A 13,605-nucleotide genomic window follows, 5' to 3' on the forward strand; every position below is an offset into this window, starting at 1 on the left:
TTTATTGTCATTAATAGCTCAGTTTATTAGCTATTTTAATAAAGTAAATCCTTATAGCGAAAACAACATACTAGAAATAGCTTTTTAAAAGCTTTTTTTATGATATGCTTACAAAGGGTCAGACCTAAGTGAAAACATCCACCACAGTGGTAATATAATGAGTAAAGCTGAACACTGCACAGACAGACTGACTCTTTAAAGCCAGATTAGCTTCTTGACACCATGAAGATCATACTCTGAATTTGTATGAGGGCAGCTTCTAAACATAGTTGGTCTTAATTTAATAATGCAAAAATTCCACCTTCTCAGTTATGATCAAGTTTCAGAGAGGAGTTCTTTTGGTCTTAATGACATTTACTCCTGAACCTCGTTGCCTTTCCGATGCCTCTTCATTCTCGAATAGGGACTTATTGTATCATCCGTCACAAAATCATACAGCACTTTTATCCAGGAATTGTAGTGGGGGAGGCTGTCATAGTACTCAGCAGCTATTTTCCTCACCTAGAAGGGAAAAAATATAGCAAGATGAATAATGGGTGTTAACAGAGTCCTATTAAAGATGGCAGATGGATGTTTGACATGCACACTCAAAAAAGAAATCATGAGACTTTCTCCTACCTCCCTCTCAAATAAGTAAGTAACAGCAGCAGCTTTGGGAATTCTAAACAGAAAGCAGTGTACATTTTAGGAATAAACCATCCTTGACTCTCTAGGATTACTGACTCTTTCCAACAAGCTCTAAGGGATGAGTTTACTTGTAAATTTACTTGTAGTTTACTAGCTTACTTGTAAATGTGGCACTTGCCATCTTTTAACAACAAATACTTGCAATCCAATCAACTTAATGTTTTTTAAATGTCATACTGAATGACTGGCATTGAAGGGTTTAAAGGCACCACTTGACACTGCCATTAAGGAATCTGCCTGTAAATACTGATCAATTATTGTGGCATGCCAGTGAGAAATTAATCACTTATCAAGTGTACAATTCAGCCACCTCAAGTTGAGCATGTCTTTTTTTTAAAAATGACTATTGCCAGTGTGATCAGCAAGCGAGACTAGTTAGGGCGGAGTAAAACACTGTTTTCAACAAAATGTGACTGCAGTGATGGTTGTAAGGCTCTGAACAATCTAAAAACCACTGAATTGTACATTTTAAGTGTATGATTGTATCTATGAGTTACATTTCAATAGAGATGTTGAAAGAAACCTTGTTATGCATATATATTAACTAACCATGTGATCGTTACATGCAACATAATTACTGCAACACAACTATTGCAGAACAAGGTACTTACTGGTACACACCATAGAACAGGCAGGAAAGGAAGACCAGAGAACTTTGAGAATGTCTGTTAGTTCAGCTATGCATGGAATGGGGTGGGAAATAAATTCTCACTGATGAACCATAAGCAGGTAATGTTTGAACTGAACTAAGTTTTCAGTTTACGAACTGCTCAAGAAAATTACAAGTCAAGATATGTGGCTTATGTTGGAAAAAGTGAATTATTTTGTTCAAAGATGACCAGCCTTCTCCTTAAACCATGTCATGTCCAGCTCTTTTTGCAAGCCCATGGACTGTAGCCCACCAAGCTCCTCTGTCCATGAGATTTCCCAGGCAAGAATACTGGAGTGGGTTGACATTTCCTTCTCCAGGGGATCTTCCTGACCCAGGGATTGAAACTGTGTCTCCTGCATTGCAGGCAGCTTCTTTACCACTGAGCCACCTGAGAAGCCCTAATCTCTTAAAAATACAAAAATGTACTTTCCTAGGCAGGGAAGAGGTGAGCAAAGGTGGGCACACTCTCCAACCAAAATGACACAAAATAGCCACATTGGCACATCACACCAGGTTCAAACTGTCTTCAGCCAGCTGTGTGGTGATTTCCCCTTTTATTTTGAAAAACGCAAAACTGACAGAAAAGTTGAAAGAACAATAAAACCAACACCCATATGCTCTTCATTTAGGTCCACCAATTAACACTATACCACAGCTACTTTCTTTCTCTCTCTCCATATATGATATAGACCACATACTTTGCTCTTTGCTGAAAGAGAAGTTGCAGATGTTATGTGCAAACTTACCCTGAATATTTCACCCTAAATATTCAACAAATATCTTCTAAGAAAAAGGTATGTGATCAGTCGTGTCTGAGTCTTTGCAACCCCATGGGCTGGTGCCTGCCAGGCTCCTCTGTCCACAGAATTTTCCCAGCAAGAATATTGGGACGGGTTGCCATTTCCTCCTCCAGGGGAATCTTCCCAACCCAGGGATCAAAACTGCATCTCCTGCACTAGCAGGCGGATTCTTTGCCACTTAGCTACCTGGGGAGCCCAAGAACAAGGACATTTCCCAACAAAACCGTAATACCATTCCACACCCAAGAAACTTAACACTGACACAATATTATCTATTATGTGGTTCATGTTCAAAACTTCCCCGCTAACTCAATGTCCTTTCTAGATTTTTCTTTCCTCAACTAGTAATCCAATCAATAATCAAATGTTAAGTTTAGTTGTCATGTTGTATGCAAGTTTGTAAACAGTCAACAGTTAAAAACTTGAGGAAATCTATAAAATTTGGGTGAGTAGATATGCTAGCATAAAATTACCTGGTTATGGTTTCCTTAATCTCATAGCTAAAAAAATAAAAAAATCAAGAAAAACTGATACTACATCTCCTACAACTTCCCCTTTTTAGAATTACAGAAACATTTTTTGGTAATGGAACTGTAAAAGCTATCCATTCTGAGGATGGAAAGTCTAATAAGAGAATTCATCAGAAATATCACTGAAGTTTGGAGAGGATTATCCTTTGGGGAAGGATGACAGGATGAGTGTCAATATGCTGCCTTTCATTTACTCCACAAGCAGTAAGATAAAAGTCTACTGTGTGGAGAAGGAAATGGCATCCCACTCCAGTATTCTTGCCTGGGAAATCCCATGGATGGAGGAGCCTGGTGGGCTACAGTCCACTGGGAGCAAAACAGTCAGACACAACTGAGTGACGAAACAACATCAATAACATTAAAAAAAAAAAAAGTCTACTGCGACAGGAAATGGATGGTCCCTGCGTGTGGGAAGTCTGCACCACTGGAAACTGATATTCACTTATTTTGCAGAGCAATTATGCAGGGTATCTGTATTTCACAATAAACCAACATAAACTTTAGCTAAGTGTATTCAGTCAGTGATAAAGGTTATGTAAATTTTTGCTGCCTAGACAAGAGGGAATTTCATTTTCCATTTCTGAATTACTTTACATGTCAGTTGATTCTACAGACCCACCCCCCCCAAACATTCTAAACCTTACATGTCACCACAAGGCTTAGGGATCCAGGACAATGAGCTCTGTAAAATTAGGCTGCCCAACTCAGGACTTTTAAGACTCTTGCTGTTTTCTTTGATGAACTGCCTAGATGGACAAAATATACTATATTTCATTTTAAATGAGCAAGTCAAGACTAATTGTGATCACAGAACCATCAGAAATTAGAACATGTATAAAATCCTTTACTTACCAGGGGAAGGCTTTTTCCGGGAATGTTGGGAAAGTCGTGATGTTCATTATGGTAACCCACATTGAAGGTGAGTAAATTCAGAGGCCCATAATATGAGTAAGTTTCATGTCCCTTTAAGAACATATAATGTTCAGCAATAAAATGTCCAGAAATCGGGTGCAAACCTAGGCCAAGTAAGGAGGCTGCCAACATGTAGACTAAAGATTTAACTCCCAAAACATAGTAAATCACGATGTCAAAAGTGATCTGAATCACAGTATTGATTATTTCCAGATAAGAGATTGGTTTGGGGTTGATGAAGAGAGGTCGAAAAGCATAAAAGAGAGGCTGAAGGATGACCCATATAAACTTTCTGAAAGTAGTACAGAAGAACCAGCCTTCAAAGTCGGTTGGAATGTCCACATCAATGCCGTCGCCTCCGAGGTATCGATGATGATCCATGTGATATCTCTTAAAGGAAATTGAATATGGGACACCAATAGGGAGATTGGCAAATATTCCAAACCAACGATTCCACATAGCTTTGCAATGGCCAAAGGCACTGTTGTGGGAAACTTCATGAATAGCCAGAGTCATTGAATGATTAATGCAGCTGCCAAAGGCATATGCCCAAAACAGGACCCATTTCCAGTCTAAGTCCTTTACTAAGTAAAATGCAACAAACTGAGTGAGAACCATCATAATTACAATCCATATCAAGTTGGAATCAGGTTTCATTAAGGATTTTATCTCTGGATACTTTGCTGTAAGGAAAAAAAAAAACAAAAAATCACAGACTGAGAAAAGTGCATTAACAGTTCTGCAAGTAAACTAATATCAATTTACACATCAATTAATTTTTTCTAAATCATATGCTCTCTTTGAGACTATCAAATATTCATCTACTACAGGGAAGGGGTATATTCTTTTTTAAAAATAGGTATATTTTGATGTGGGCCATTTTTAATGTCTTTATTGAATTTGTTACAATACCACTTCCGTTTCATCTTAGCTCTCTAACTAGGGATGGAACCAACACCCCCTGCATTGGAAGTCTTTTTTTTCTTTAAACAGAGTATGCATGGGTGCTAAGTCGCTTCTGACTCTTTGCAACTCTGGACTGTAGCCTGCCAGGCTCCTCTGTCCAGGGCCCAGGCAAGGATACTGGAGTGGGTTGCCATGCCCTCCTCAGGGTGGAAGGCGAAATCTTAACCACTACCGTATCCTGCCAGGGAAGTCCCGGGAAGAAGTATATTCTAACAGTAAAGTCACTAAATATCATGTCACAACAAATTTGAGAATTTTTGTAGGAAAAAATGAACCTCAAAATCTAGACCCTTCTACATTAACAGAAAGATGGTCACAACATGAATAAATGTTATCTAGTTCCCTGTTCACTCTTAAAAATTTCTGTATGTTAAATTTGTAAGTTTTACAAAAGTGGCAATCATAGTCTGATAAACTGATGTATCTGACTTAGCTTTTATGATTTCCTTATACTGACTAAGTCACTTCTACTTGCCAGTTTGTTGTAACTTCTAACCACTTCCATATTTTCAGACATTTAGATGTATAAATTTCTGCCAATGTAGACTTCTAGTTATCTCAAATTAGTGTAAATTCTAAAGAACTCTATCAATTCACAATGCCGCTTTCTTTCCTTTCCTTCTGCTTTAGAAATGAACAGTGCTAATTTGTGTTAGATTATTATTTGTTGACTTCACACGCAAATATCTAACCAAGTATTATGGAATATGCTAATAATAAAAACCTCTGCATTTCACCTAAAGGGAAAAGCAGATTCTTCTTCGTATCCTGCCACTCTAGATAATGGAAGCCCAAAAACACACTTTGATTTTGTGGGTTGGCAAGTATGTTTGACCCAGCACAGCAAAAAAAAGAAGGTAAGTCCAGTTTCATATATATAAGGGTCTGGTTAATTCAAGGTAATTCTTCTTGTTTCTTTCCTTTCCCCTCTCCTATCCCTAACTTCTCATCTTTCTTGCTGTTAGTCCATTTCGTCAGTGTTAACAATTTTGTAGGCAACAGGTAAAAAAAAGTAATCTTATGGGTTTGAGTCTAAAACTAATTATCCTGGGATAAATGAAAAGTTCAAATAAGTCTTTCATTTAAATATGGGCACTTCCAACAGTTATTCAAACATAAAATAACAAAATATTCAGTTCATTGGTGAATAAGTAATAAATCTTTTGTATTAAAATGTTATTTCTATTTAGAGCTCCAGCATTTTTAATTTAAATAAAATTTGATTAAATGGACATATCTGACAAAAGACAGAAGATAACACACATTTTGCAGGTGTAATAGTATATAAAAATCAACACTAGGATGCCAATATAATTAAACAGGGTAAAGAATAGTCTTTTCAACAAATGGTGCTGGAACAACTTGGTCATCCACATGTAAAAGAATAAAACTGGACCTCTCTCTTACACCATACACAAAAATTACCTGGCTACAAAAAGGAATGGAGTACTGATACATGCCACAACATGAGTGAACCTTGAAAACATTATGCTAAGTGAAAGAAGTCAATCACAAAAGACCAAGTATTATGACCTCATTCATAAGAAATGTCCAGAATAGAAAAATCTATAGAAAAGTGTTTGCCCAGGACTGGAAGTGTGAGTGAAGGATATACTCAATGCTAATGAGTATAAGGTTTCTTCTTGGGGTGACAAGAAAAACTTTCTAAAAATTAGATTGCAGTAATAATTTAAAACTGTGAATATATTTAAAAAAAAAACCCACCCCACTGAATTGTACACTTTAAATAGGTGAGCTTTGGGGATTTCCCTGGCAATCTAGTGGTTAAGACTGTGCTTCCAATGCAGGGGGGCTCAGGTTCCATCTCTGGTCAGAAAACTAAGATCCCACAGGCTGTGCAGCAAGGGCAAAAACAAAAAAGGGGAGGGGGAGGGGGAACTTTACTGTATGTGAATTATATCTTAATAAGACAGTTAGAAAAGTTTCCCAGTAGAAGCACAGCAGTAAAAGGAACAATTCTTGCAATTATATGACCTACTAATAATTGTCCTTTGCCTGATAGCTCAGATGGTAAAGAATCCGCCTGCAATGCAGGAAATCCCAGTTAGATTCCTGGGTTGGGAAGATCCGCTGGAGAAGGGATAGGCTACCCACTCCAGTATTCTGGCCTGGAGAATTCCATGGACTGTGCAGTCCATGAGGTGGCAAAGAGTCAGACAGGAGACTTTTACTTTCACTTTCTGATGGCTCAGTGGTAAAGAATCTGCCTGTCAATGCAGGAAATGCAGGTTCAATTCCTGGGTGGGGAAGATGCCCTGAAGAAGGAAATGGCAAACCACTCCAGTAGGCTTGCTTGGGAAATCCCATGCACAGAGGAGCCTGGTGGTCTACAGTGCATGGGGTTGCAGAGAGTGGGACATGACTGAGCGACTAAACAACAACAGTAATGGTCCAATCAATAGCTTTCATTAATTTTGTACATAAATTTTGTAAATTTAGTGTATGGATGTTGGCTGTTATCATATCCATGTTCTCTTGCGCCTCTCTCCCTGTCAAAACCTGACACATTTCAAAAATATCTTATCATTTAAGTATAATTTAAACAAATTTCCAGATTCTTATCTTTTCTGAGGTTATTCCATCTCCACCGCTGAAATGGAACACTGAGCAGTATTTACACCTGCAGGGAAAATGATTGGTATCTTCATCGGGAAATATTGTAGTCCTTTTACTTTCCAAGTGAAATGGTCCAGTGATAATAAGTTCATGGAAAAAAGGTTCATGTTGAGATAAGCATGGACAAACACCTTTTCACTTCCTTGATTTTCCGAATATTAAACAGATAGCTAAGTTCCAGTATTCAGAGGAGTTGGTTTTTACAGGGTCGAAACCAGATTATTCTTATGCATGTATTGATTAAGCATAGATTAAAATGTACTATATGCCATCTCTTATGTGTGATTTGCAAAATACACATTTTGATTAAAAACAGAAAAGAAAGCATCCAAGAACCAAAGTCTCTTAAAGGGGTAGCCTTAACAGCAACTATAAATGTTCAAGCTCCCAGTTTATTGATTCGATTTTTAAAAATCCATTTCAATGGGATCTACTAATGCCTTTTTTTTTCACAACTTATAAATTTATTTAACAGAGTCCCTAGTGTAAGAAGGATATGGGTTTAAATCTCGATTCATCCATTTATTAGTTATATGATCACGTGTTACCTAACTCAGGTTCCACTGTTTGCCAATACCTGAGAGACAAGTATTGGCTGGAAAGGGACAGCTGCTTTATTCAGGAGGCCGGCAATCTGAAGAAGGCGAACTGGTGTTCAACAGCCAACTCTGAAGAGTCTGCTCAACTATGCCAATTTTTACAGGTCTAATTTCTTTCCTTTTGTGAAAACATAACATTTCTACCTTACTCCAGCAAAGAGCAGGGACTTGCCTTTTCTTTTCATCAGCAAATAGATGCTGACAAGAAAAACTAGGGGGATATTCTATGAGAAATAACTCCTCCTATTCAACTTGCCACCCATTAGTTAACAGAGTTTCAAAACAAAAGCCAACGTTGTGGTAGAATCTAACCCAGATTAGAATGCCCCCCTAACAGTTATTCACTTCTACCACATCTTTAAAAGAGGGGTAACACTGACCTAGTCACTGGAAAGATTAAATTGGGTAATGTTTGTAAAGCACTCAACACAGTACCTAACACAACCCTGGGAGAGATGAGAGAATTCTCTATATAATATAGAAGCTGCAAACAGCTGAGCGCCTGACACCTCCGGAGACTTGTTAGGGCCTAGTTTAACCTGGTGTAAAGGCCCTAAATTAGCAGTCAGGGAACCAGAAGGCTAATCTTGGCAAGTCTTTCATACTTAGGCCTTTTCGTCCAAAAAAACTGGGATGGATGAAAAATAAACATGAATCTGCCCCTCTCCCATCCCAGCCTTATTTGTGAGGATCCACGAGATCAGCGTGAGCACCCCAAGACCCAGGCCCTGGAAAGGTTACCCTTCCGGTCCGAAAGGGCCCCTGGGGGCAAACGGGTCGGATACAACCGGCCCCCTCCCTGGGCCCAAGGCTGCAGCCGCCGGCGCCGGGATCGCTAGCGGGCGTCGGCCAGCGTCCGCGCGCCCCGCGTGTGGGCCTCTAGATGCTCCGGGACCACGCCCTGCCTCGCACACGCTCGCAGCCTGGCTTCGCCCGGGCCCGCCGGGCAGAGGAAGAAGGGAGAGGAAGAGAAAGAGGCGGGGGAGGGGGGGGGAGAAGAAGGGGACGGGGGAAGGGAGAGGAGGAGATCATTGCGCCCACCGGCAGCACGAGTATCTCCGAAAGAGAGGATCTACCCGAGCGCTGTCCGGCCGAGGGGACCCGGCTGTAAGCAAACCCCGTCCCCGAACGGAGGCCCGCGCTCGGGGGCGCGCCTGTGCCGCCCCCGCCGAAGGTCCGGGGCCGCGCGGCCGGGCGGGGGCGCGCGGGGGATTCCTGCCTCACGAGCCGGGCCGCAGCCCGGGAGCGCCGGCCCCGCGCGAGCCCGGGCGGCGGCGGGACGCGGCCGGGAGCGGGCTCTTAACGGGCTTCGGGCGCAGAGGGGCCGCCGCGGGGAAGGCGGGTCCAGGTGGCGGGAGGCCGCGCACGCACATAACGGGGCGCGGGCCCGAGCCTCACCCAGGATCTCCTGGCGCCGAGTAGCGTGCGGCTGATCGGTGTAGACCCACTCGAAGTCTTCCCGCGAAACGCGGTTCCCCATGGCGGCGGCGGCTCGCGGGCCAGCTGCGGGCTCTCGCTCCTATCCACTCTCCTCCTGGGCGGAGGCGAAAGCGAAGGCGGCCGCTCCGCCACTCGTGTCAGCCGGCGGCCGAGGGGCGGGAGCGGAGACGCAGGCCGGGGCGGAGTCCCGAGGCCCCGCCCCCCGGCCTGGGTGCGGTGGGCGGGCGCCCCCTCCGCGGGGCGGGATTCCGTTGCTCCGCAGCGCTGGTTTCTTGCTTTTTGTGTGACTCGGCGACTAGCCGGAATGCCGAATTCCTGCAAGTCCCAGCTCCCCGAGGCCTGTCCTGCGCGCTGCTGGTGCCCGACCCCGGGAAAAGGTTTTTGAAAGGGGCAGGAAAGGTCTCAAGTGAAATGAGACCGCGCTTTAGCGCCTCGCGAGGAGGCTGGAGCTTGAACCCAAGAATCGTTGGTCAGTAATCAGTTGCAACTTGCCCAAGTTTTGATTTTGAAAAGCAAATTATTTACTGAGCTGTTTTTGGCTGCCTCCTCGAAATAATGCCTCAGGAAAAATGCGGAGCGTGTGGTGATTAAGAGCCAATTAAGAAAAAGGGAATCAATCACTCTTGTTGAGAGTGAAAAATCATGAGGAATTTGTTGTTCTGCCTGAATTATTCTAGTGTGACCATTTCTCTTGTAAGTTCATTGCTCAGCCTTACATCTGTCACAGGTCGTTTGAACCACCGCCTCTTCCTGAAAGGACATTTTTTCTCAAAATTAGTTACCGCTTCTCCAATAAAAAAGAAACTAAGATTACAAAAAGGAAGATAGCCAACAGGATATTCTCGGTAAAACACCACATACACACATGCACACAACCAAGTGTGATCAAATACCTAGAACCAAATGCTAATGTATAGAACACAGAAGAGAGGAGCACGTTAAACTACACCACAGAGATAGAAGCAGCAAGATCTGACTGGGAAATTCTGAAGGACAGCACCCTGAGTACTTTACTAAATAAACTGCAAGGGAAACAAAGGAAAGAGGGAAAACCGCAACTGCAATTTATTGATTTTGTATTTTAAGTCTTTTACAAACTGTATTTACAGCATTTTTGTTTTGCGTGCGTGTGTGTGTGTGTGTGTGTGTGTGTGTGTGTGTGTGTGTGTGGCTGTTCTGGGTCTTCCTTACTTTGCGGGCTCTTCTCTAGTTGCAGTGAGCAGGCTTCTCATTGTGGTGTCTTCTCTTGTTTCAGAGAACAGGCCACCCCCAGCCCCCTCCGGGGCTTGAGTAATTGCCACTCCTCAGCTGTAGAACACAGGCTCAATAGTTCTGGCAAGGGCTTAGTTGCCTGAGGCATGTGGGATCTTACTGGATCAGAGATGGAACATGTGTCTTCTGCCTTGGCAGGTGGATTCCTTACCACTGAGCGGCCAGGGAAGCCCACAGCTTATTCATCTTATTTAGATTGTGATTCAAATTGTGGAAAGGTTTAAAAATTGACATGTGATCATTTAATTCAGATATTGATTAGATATGTGATGATATTGAGGAGTTGTTAATTTAACTGTGATAATAGTGTTATATTATGGTTACAGTTTTTGTGTGTTTTTTTATGGTTACAGTTTTGTTTTTTTAAGTCCATATCTGTTAGTGTTTCATACCAGAGGGAAAAACCTCAAACAAACTAAAACAAACAAATAATGGTACATGCAGTTAACCATACAATATTATACTACGCCTCACTAAAAATAAATGAGGAAGGTCTCTGTTGTTAATATGAATTAATCTTCAAAATATGCCATTAAATGCAAAACACTGAGCAGGAGCGGGGAGTGTATACATAATGCATATATTATATGTTTTTCCTTGGATATGCACAAAATAGGTTTAGAAAGACACTCAAGAAATGATTATATTTTAGGAGAGTAAGTAGAAATCTGAGGGAAAGCGTTGGGAGGGAATATTTTCACTTAGTTCTTTTCACCTTTTACATTTGAATTGAATGTGGATTTTGACATTCTTAGGAAAACGAGAAGAACTCAGTTACAGGATTTTTGTGGAGATTAACAAATATTTTAGTTACCCATAGGCAGGCACATGCATTCACCAGTGGCCACAGGACTGGAAAAGATGAGTTTTCATTCCAGTCCCAAAGAAAGGCAATGCCAAAGAATGTTCAAACTACTGCACAATTGGCACTCATCTCACATGGTAGCAAAGTAATGCTCAAAATCCTTCACGCTAGTCTTCAACAGTATGTAACCAAGAACTTCCAGAGGTACAAGCTGGATTTAGAAAAAGCAGAGGAACCAGAGATCAAATTGCCGACATCCATTGGATTGTTGAAAAGGCAAGGGAGTTCCAGAAAAACATCTACTTCTGCTTTATTGACTACACCAAAGTCTTTGACTGTATGGATCACAATAAACTGTGGAAAATTCTTAAAGAGATGGGAATACCAGTCTACCTGACCTGCCTCTTGAGAAATCTATATTCAGGTCAGGAAGCAACAGTTAGAACTGGACATGGAACAACAGACTGGTTCCAAATAGGGAAAGGAGTACGTCAAGGCTGTAGATTGTCACCCTGCTTATTTAGCTTCTATGCAGAGTACATCATGCAAAATGCTGAACTGGATGAAGGACAAGCTGGAATCAAGACTTCCAGGAGAAATATCAGTAACCTCAGATATGCAGATGACACCACCCTTATGGCAGAAAGCAAAGAACTAAAGAGCCTCTTGATGAAAGTGAAAGAGGAGAGTGAAAGTTAGCTTAAAACTCAACATTCAGAAAACTAAGATCATGGCATCTGGTCCCATCACTTCATGGCAAATAGATGGAGAAACAATGGAAACAGTGAGAGACTTCATTTTCTTGGGCTCCAGAATCACTGCAGATGGTGACTTCAGCCATGAAATTACAAGACGCTTGCTCCTTGGAAGAAAAGCTATGACCAACCTAGGCATCATATTAAAAAGCAGAGACATTACTTTGCTAACAAAGGTTCATCTAGTCAAAGCTATGGTTTTCCCAGTAGTCATGTATGGATGTGAGAGCTGGACTACAAAGAAAGCTGAGCGCTGAGGAATGGATCCCTGTGAACTGCAATGTTGGAGAAGACTCTTGAGAGTCTCTTGGACAGTAAGGAGATTCAACCAGTCCATCCTAAAGAAAATCAGTCCTGAGTATTCGTTGGAAGGACTGATGCTGAAGCTAAAACTCCAATACTTTGGGCCACCTGATGCAAAGGGCTGACTCATTGGAAAAGACCCTCATGCTGGGAAAGATCGAAGGTGGGAGAAGGGGATGACAGAGGATGAGACGGTTGGATGGCATCACCGACTTGATGGACATGAGTTTGAGTAAGCTCTGGGAGTTGGTGATAGACAGGGAAGCCTGGTGTGCTACAGTCCGTGGGGTCGCAAAGAGTCAAAAAGACTGAGTGACTGAACTGAACTGATGCACGTACATATGTGTTTCTTTAGTTTGGGCTTTTAAAAGATCTTATTATGTTGTCTTACTTTCATACCTTTTTCTTACTTAAAAAAATTCTGAATGTCTTTTGCTGTGGGTCATATATACTTGTACACTCTTTAAAAGATTTATTTATTTTTGATTACACTGGGTCTCGGTTGCTGCAGACGGGCTTTCTCTAGTTGCAGCAAGTGGGAGCTGCTCTCTGGTTGCAGTGCTCAGGCCTCTCATTGCGGTGGTTTCTCTTGTTGTGGAGCATGAGCTGTAGACCACAGGGGCTTCAGTAGTTGCCACTCCCAGGCTCACAACTGGCTCAGCAGTTGTGTCTTTCAGGCTTTGTTGCTCTGCGGCAAGTGGAATCCTCCTGGACCAGGGATTGAACTATTGCCCCTATGTTGCAAGGTGGATTCTTAACCACTGGCCCACCAGGGAAGCCCTCGTTCTCTTCACTCTTGCCAGGGACTTTGTCTTAAAACAATCATACCAGACATTCTAGAAAGGCACTACCATCCAGTCTGCTCTCAAAAGTTGTGGGTAAATCCCAATAGCTCCTGAAGATTATTGGAAAATGTCAGACAATGTAGTTTCACAAAAGGATAATCATATTTTAGAAATCAAGGTGTTCTTCCATTTGAATTTTTCATTTTCCATTTTTAAAAAAATTTAAAGGGAATTCATTTTTAAACAGTGAAGCATAATTGATTTACAATATTGTTAGTTCATTTCAGTTTATGATAGTTTTGTTATACAACAAAATGATTCAGCTATATATATTTATCAGACTACTTTCCCTTTTAAGTTATGACAAGATATTGAATGTAGCTCCCTATGTACATTCTTTTTCTAAAAATATTTATTTATTTATTTGGCTATCCTGGGTCTTAGATGCGGCACGAAGAATCT

General features: G+C 41.6%; 1 protein-coding gene and 1 long non-coding RNA gene across 3 annotated transcripts in view; one reads left to right on the forward strand and one right to left on the reverse strand.

Annotated features, from left to right (window-relative positions):
• Nucleotides 1-9,379, reverse strand: DEGS1 (delta 4-desaturase, sphingolipid 1). Its single transcript, XM_020879496.2, has 3 exons — nucleotides 9,182-9,379; nucleotides 3,522-4,264; nucleotides 1-501 (listed from the first exon to the last, which is right to left on the reverse strand). Exons 1-3 carry the CDS (start codon nucleotides 9,261-9,263, stop codon nucleotides 355-357), a joined length of 972 nt encoding a protein of 323 aa, XP_020735155.1. The 5' UTR covers nucleotides 9,264-9,379; the 3' UTR covers nucleotides 1-354.
• The window catches only part of LOC139037524 (uncharacterized), a 25,995-nt gene continuing 21,178 nt past the window's right edge, over nucleotides 8,789-13,605 (forward strand). For both annotated transcript variants that reach the window (XR_011490401.1, XR_011490402.1), the window contains exon 1: nucleotides 8,789-8,890. This is a non-coding gene — a long non-coding RNA (uncharacterized lncRNA). The remainder of the gene's footprint in view (nucleotides 8,891-13,605) is intronic.

Source organism: Odocoileus virginianus, chromosome 11 (assembly GCF_023699985.2).
Source record: "Odocoileus virginianus isolate 20LAN1187 ecotype Illinois chromosome 11, Ovbor_1.2, whole genome shotgun sequence".
Taxonomy (NCBI): Eukaryota; Metazoa; Chordata; class Mammalia; order Artiodactyla; family Cervidae; genus Odocoileus; species Odocoileus virginianus.